At 40.2% G+C, this 7,698-nt stretch overlaps 1 protein-coding gene across 1 annotated transcript; it reads left to right on the top strand.

Moving 5' to 3' along the window:
* The first annotated feature begins 428 nt into the window (after window positions 1-428).
* Window positions 429-6,990, top strand: MRPL52 (mitochondrial ribosomal protein L52). Its single transcript, XM_063457143.1, has 5 exons — window positions 429-535; window positions 1,248-1,356; window positions 3,066-3,133; window positions 5,960-6,024; window positions 6,648-6,990. The coding sequence occupies exons 1-5, from the start codon at window positions 517-519 to the stop codon at window positions 6,795-6,797; spliced, it is 411 nt and encodes a 136-aa protein (XP_063313213.1). The 5' UTR covers window positions 429-516; the 3' UTR covers window positions 6,798-6,990.
* Window positions 6,991-7,698: the final 708 nt, after the last annotated feature.

Raw genomic sequence — 7,698 nt, 5'->3', positions numbered from 1 at the left:
CCCCTGAAATGCTGGGATAATATTGTTTCATCTTTGGAGTTATTGGCTAATGATCTCCATGGGTGAAATTTAAAGCATGGGAATTTATTGCAAGTACAAAAGTGCCAAACTAGTCCCAAGACGTCTTTCACCCAGGCACCTCTTCCTATAGATTAGCATTAAGAGAGGAATGGTTAGCTGTCTGTGAAAGCAAACTGTGTTAAAGACAGTGGCTGTTTATCACCTTCTCCTGGACATGGGGGGGGAGAGAACTCACATTACTAGTGGAGGTATTAGCCAAGATCAGGAAAGATCAAAATAACTAATCAATGAAAGTGTATTTATCTCCCGTGTGATCACTTAGATACAATCCATTCCAGTCACTCAGCCTCCAGCTATTTATTTAGTCACAGCGCTATTTGATACGGCTTACCACAAGTAACATGGCCGACACGGGAACGTTACGTCATTGAACTGAGCGCCGTGATTGGACGACCCGACCTGACGTCTAGGAAGGGCAAAGCGATTAGCGGAAAGATGGCGGCGCCCTTGCTGGGTATGTTACAAGTGTTATGACTGCCACTGACATGGATGCTATTACTAACTGCTGTAGACAGTAAACACCTGTATTAGTAGAGATCAGAGCAGCACAGTCTTTGTTTTCATTTTCTGCAGGGACAATGTTGTAAAGTATATGTTTTACTATTGAATTGTTGGTGTGAAATGATTGGAGGTTGACATACCCACCATGCTTCCCTTATAATATATATATACACACACAGCTGGGTAGTACACCTAGAGTACTGGCTCGCATTTACTGTTTTCATTTAATTCTATTCACTGCAATAACCTGTAGTGGTTGTGGTGCCTGGAGTGCCCCCTTAAGGACACTCCAAGCAATATAACAATAACAGGGTGCTGGGATGTTTATGGTGTGAAGAGCCACCAGTGTAAGTAGTCCAACTGTTAGCCAACAATTAAAGAACTCTTACTTTGTCCATAGTAACATTACGTAGTTGACTTATTTGTATATGTTATCAATAGTAAAATCGTCAAGAAAAATAAATCACAAAAGTGCAGGAAAGATGGATTATTTTGAGGTATTCTGGAAAAGGAAAAAAAATCACCAATATAATACATATGAAATGTGGCATAAAACATATGCATAAGACATTGTGCATGCGCACAAAACAGGTATGTGTACTTACAAAGTAAATCAGAGTTGTGACTAGATTTCATTTCTCACTGCTGCTTGTCTGTCTTCTCAGTAAGAAATCTACAGCTCTGTGGACTACAGAGCAGGGCAGTGCTTTGCATCACACAGAGAGGCGTGCAGACCAGTACATTATTATGTGCAGGGCAGGAATTTAGGATAAGGTGAGTTGTTTTGCTGAAGAAAGATCTATCCTGTATTTTTTTATTTTGTCTATTTTTTATTTTTTTTTTAATGCTTACTAATAGTTGTATTAGAATCATGACCACTAAAATTTTGAGATTCAACTTTTATTAAGGCACTCTGCCATTGTGTGTTGAAGATAGAATCAGGTTCATAAATGCATACATATCTGTAATCACCACAACAGAGGTGATAAAATGTTTGGCAAATTCATAGATTAGACGATCGATATACTTGGAGATTATGTATCTCACCTAAAATGGAAGCATGTAACTAAATGACCACACCAAAATTTTTTTTTTTTTTGTAAATCTGTTTATTGAAAAAGTGTTTGCATAGTCAACAAATAGAAACAATAATATTATGACTCATACATCGAATCATGCTTAAAATACATAAATAACACAAGCGTGAAAGCAAAATCAGTGTCCTGAGAAAAAACAGACATCTTGCAAGCATGTTTGGCTGCTCGTTTACAAAATAGGTGAACACGTAGGAACATTTCAACATTCGAGGGAGCAGGTCCAATTGACCACATCAAGGTACATGTGAGCTTAATTCCGTTATAGCCTTGAAATTGACAGTAACAATATACTACTGTAGGGAAATCCCATATACCGAACCTCAATGGGAACCTGGCAGAACACGTAACTTAGATGTAGTGCTCGGGGTCTAGAGTATCTCCATAACGATTACCTATGGCAGAGCTTGTGCGGCGTTCAGGTATCCCCCACTTCTCCATGGTGTCTAAACCTCATCTACAGTCATTATATGAAGAGTGTCGAGACACCTAGTAAACTGGATATTACTCTTGTACGTGGATGAAAAAAAGTTGTGTTTCTATCTAAGTGTCAAGCCCTCGTCAAGCTCGGTATATCCCGATTAAGCGTCGGGTGTACACACCAAAATTGTTGTTATTATTATTGCCATTTATATAACACCAACTTATTCCGCAGCGCCATACAGTGTTAGAATGCGGGAAGTTAACAAGAAACGTGGCAATTACAAAGTGTTACAGGAACAATAGGTTCATGAGCACCCTTCAAAAACAAGTTTATAATCTAGAGGGAAGCATACGCACACATATATTTAAATACATTTTGGTGACTTTTTTTGGTGCCCGGAATATTACTTTAACATTTATGTAAATGTTTAGCATATTTTAAATAGGGCAGTCTTATTTAAAATGTATAAAAATGTATTTTGATTCATATCTCCCAAATTTGGGGGGAAATTATTCATAATATTTATTGTTGCATTAAAAGCTGCTGATAAAACTTTGATGTTAACACAATCCCATCATTTACTAGTAGGGAGGTGGTGAAAATGTTAGGCTCCATATGTGTGGGAGTGCTGCAAATGGAGGAAGTCATTGGACAAAAAAACAATAGTAGCAAGACAGAATTTATGGTAAAACAGTTATAAAGAGTAACAATAATACTTTTAAAAACTGTTAAAAGTACAGAAAAAAATTATTTAGTCTGCATATGTGACAAAATCACTTTGCACTTTTGGTGTGATTATGTAATATTCGGCACTTTTTTAATTGTTTATTCAAAGGGACTTTGTAGACACTATACCTGCTTTATCTCTACCTCTGCCATCCTTTATTTCTGCGTTATGTTTTTTAAATGGTTTTAATGCTAAACAAGAGTTCCTATCTCAGTTACACTGTCTCATATTTTCACAGACATGGCTTTGCTCGCAGTGGATCTGAATATGGCCCTTTGACTGACCTCCCAGACTGGAGCTTTGCAGGTGATGTAAGAGCAGAGGGGATGTATAGATATGATAGATGGAGATACATATGTAGACTGGTTATCATACCAGTAGAAGATGTGTTGAGATTACACAAACAAATAATAAGGTCACCTTTATGCACTTATTCTCTCCTTTTGTTCCATTACTAAACCTGTCTTGAGACTTCATTCAGGGTATATGAAGTTAGTGCTGGTTATGTAAGTTGTCAAAATCTAAAAATGACAATTAAATCATGGGCTGTAGGGGGAGGAAAGGGTTAAAGTCTTACCTTTCTCCAGCGCCGGGCTCCCTCGGCGCTGGGGACTCTTCCTCCGAATGCGCATTCGCGGCAAGAGCCGCGCGCACATTCAGTCAGTCCATAGGAAAGCATTCTTAATGCTTTCCGATGGACGCTGGCGTCTTCTCACTGTGAAAATCACAGAGAGAAGCACGGAAGGGCCTCAAGCGGCTGTCAGTGAGACCGCCACTAGAGGCTGGATTAACCCAAATGTAAACATAGCAGTTTCTCTGAAACTGCTATGTTTACAGCAGGCAGGGTTAACCCTAGATGGACTTGGCACCCAGATCACTTCATTGAGCTGAAATGGTCTGGGTGCCTATAGTGGTCCTTTAAGTGCATTTAAACTTGGCTTCATTATCATGCTATAATTTCTTCACATTCAAATCTAATTACCGTATATACTCTAGTATAAGCCGAGTTTTTCAGCACATTTTTTGTGCTGAAAAACCCCAACTCGGCTTATACTCGAGTCAATAGTCTGTATTATGGCAATTTGCATTGCCATAATACAGACTGGGGCTGTGGGGGCTGCAGAGAGCGTTACTTACCTTTCCTGCAGCTCCTGTCAGCTCTCTCCTCCTCCGCGCCGTCCGTTCAGCACCTCTGCCAGCTCCCAGTGTAAGTCTCGCGAGAGCCGCGGCTCTCGCGAGACTTACCGTGGGAGCTGACAGAAGAGCTGACCGGACGGCGCGGAGGAGGAGAGAGCTGACAGGAGCTGCAGGAAAGGTAAGTAACGCTCTCTGCAGCCCCCCTCTCCCCCCCACTGAACTACCAATGACACTGGACCACCAGGGAGTAAGAGCCCCCCTCCCTGGCCAGCTAGCAAGCAGGGAGGGGGGACGAAAAAATAAATGAAATAATAATAATTAAATAAAAAATAAGAAGAAGAAATAATAATGAAAAAAAAAATACTAAACTAATAAAAAAATAATAATAAATAAAATAATAAAATTGCCCACCCCCCCACCACTGCAACACACACTGCATACATACACACACTGCACTCATACACATACACACACACACTGCACACATACACACACACTGCACTCATACACACACTGCACTCACACACTGCACTCACACAAACTGCATTCATACACACACACTGCATTCATACACACGCACTGCATTCATACACACGCACTGCATTCATACACACGCACTGCATTCATACACACGCACTGCATTCATACACACGCACTGCATTCATACACACGCACTGCATTCATACACACGCACTGCATTCATACACACGCACTGCACTCATACACACACACTGCACTCATACACGCACTGCACTCATACACGCACTGCACTCATACACGCACTGCACTCATACACGCACTGCACTCATACACGCACTGCACTCATACACGCACTGCACTCATACACGCACTGCACTCATACACGCACTGCACTCATACACGCACTGCACTCATACACACACACTGCACACTGCACTCATATACACACGCTGCACTCATATACACACGCTGCACTCATATACACACGCTGCACTCATATACACACGCTGCACTCATATACACACGCTGCACTCATATACACACGCTGCACTCATATACACACGCTGCACTCATATACACACGCTGCACTCATATACACACGCTGCACTCATACACACACGCTGCACTCATACACACACGCTGCACTCATACACACACGCTGCACTCATACACACACGCTGCACTCATACACACACGCTGCACTCATACACACACGCTGCACTCATACACACACGCTGCACTCATACACACACGCTGCACTCATACACACACGCTGCACTCATACACACACGCTGCACTCATACACACACGCTGCACTCATACACACACGCTGCACTCATACACACACTGCATTCATTATACACACACTGTAAATAAATATTCAATTAATATATTTTTTTTAGGATCTAATTTTATTTAGAAATTTACCAGTAGCTGCTGCATTTCCCACCCTAGTCTTATACTCGAGTCAATAAGTTTTCCCAGTTTTTTGGGGTAAAATTAGGGGCCTCGGCTTATATTCGGGTCGGCTTATACTCGAGTATATACGGTAGTTATTCTAAGAAAGAAAATAAGTTTTGCGTTAAATTGCATTGCAACTCCACCTGTTTAGATACACCCTACAGAGAAACTGCCTTAATAGCTGTATTCTGAGTATGTAACTAGCTCAGCCGATGAGAGATCAGTATTTGAGTTGCAGACATGACTCCACCCATAGCCAATTACTGTCATGTTATTATTTATCCCGTCTCCCCTTAGCATGGTTTTAAAATACAGATAATTAGACAGTGATTGGCTCTGGAGGTAAAGTCGGTCAGTATCTCTGCTCACACAGAGCCATTCTTTTACATTAAATATTTTTCTTTTTTAAAGCAAAATGAAAGAAATTTGCAGAAGTAGAAAAACACAGCAAGAATATGCACGTAAACCATGTTGATGCCCAAAGTGTTTCTTTAAGTAAGTAGACCAACATGCTTACTTTGAGAAATAATGTGTTTGTTTTTCTGTGATCTATAGATGGACGCCCAGGTGTGCCCTGGAAAGGACAGATAAGGAGAAAAGAGGAACGTGAAGCCTTTGCTGTAAGTCTTAGTGGAAACTGGAGAGTTCATTGTGTGTTTGTGTGTTTATAACTTCTATGTGTAATGAGGAATTTGTGCACAATGAGTGCACAATTTAACACTGCTTGCATATTTGTCCGTGGCTGTGTAGCACTGCTAAGACATGCTACATATATAAAAATGCAACTATGCGCATTTCTACATAATGGTAAAACAAAAATCACTGCAATTGAAGAGAATACTAAAGAGAATACTAACATATCCATTTAGTGGAATGTGCCTCTGAGCCTGGATGGCTAATCTGTAGTAGAAATCACACTTGGTAGTGTCAAAGCTGTGTTGCTTTATCTGTCCTTGTGTTTGAGGAGGCTTCAGTTTACCTTTACTTGTGTCAGTGACACTATGCTACTGATTTTGTGCATATGTGTCCTTTAGTTCATCTGTGGAGTGTACATCTTTGCATTCCCTCTGCAAGCTTGGGGAGACTATTACTACTGACTCCTCCTAATGTTCTGTGTATAGGATGCTGAGCATATAGGTTGCTGAAGTTGTGCTTACAGAAATCAAGCACAACCTGTGCCATGTGGGAAACTGCTATTGACTGTGTGGTATTGTAAATTAATTTCTTCTTCATTTTGTTTTAGCGACGGGTTATCGTTCTTAGTACAGAAATGGAAAAAGGCATAAAAAAGTGGAATGACAAACAGCAAGCTCTTAAAGACGAACAGAAACTTAAAGAGAAAATGCAGCTGAAACATAAGGCAATTCACAAAAAGAATGTTAAGCCCCAGTAGGCTACACTTAATTATCTGTTTAATTCACTGCAATCCAGACAATTGTGATCCAGGCTTTGGATTGTGTATGTTGGGTGAACATAATTTTTATTCATACTGTATGACAAGGTATTTAAACCTACCAGAAGTGCTACAACCATTACCTGTAAGAACATGTTTTGGGAGATTAAAGTTGAATTTATTTACAAAATATATTACATTTTTTTTTAATTATAGTTATCTTGAATTAATTGAGGGTAAATATGCATTGCTTCTTTGTTCTAAATCTGTTACTTTCTATAAAAAAAATAAAACCTCTTTTGTTGTCTGTGCAGTGGTGGCAAAATTAGGGTTAAAATAAATAAAAAAAAAAAATTTACTCCGTGGATCATGGTATATTGAGATCCACACATATTTCATAGTTTATTTAAAGGAGTACTATAAGGTCAGGAACACAAACCACCATCTAGCCCCCCTGAATATAGCAAAATCTTACTTTTATCCAGTCTACTGCTGCTAGCTCTGCCCCTGATCTGCCTGCTTGGCTGACATCATCAGAAGTAGTGTTCTGAGCCCGCCACAATGCTTTGCCATAGGAAAGCATTGGATTGGCTGAAAGTGTCAAGAAGGCAGATCAGGGGCAGTGCCTGCACAAGCCAAATACAGCCTTGGTTAATCAGCATCTCCTCATAGAGATGCATTAAATAAATGCATCTCTATGAGAAAAGTTCAGTGTTTCCATGCAGAGGGTGTGCACTGTGCAGCAGTGCCCCAGGAAGCATCTCTAGCAGCAATCTAAGGAGTGGCCAGTGGAGGTATCCCTAGGATATAATGTAAACACTGCATTTCCTCTGGGAAAAATAAGTGTTTACTGCAAAAAGCCTGAAGGGAATGATTATGCTATATTATAAATATTATAGTT

Source organism: Pelobates fuscus, chromosome 5 (assembly GCF_036172605.1).
Source record: "Pelobates fuscus isolate aPelFus1 chromosome 5, aPelFus1.pri, whole genome shotgun sequence".
In the NCBI taxonomy this organism is placed as follows: Eukaryota; Metazoa; Chordata; class Amphibia; order Anura; family Pelobatidae; genus Pelobates; species Pelobates fuscus.
The sequence above is the reverse complement of the archived record's forward strand: the minus strand, read 5'-3'. Positions and strand labels throughout refer to the sequence as shown.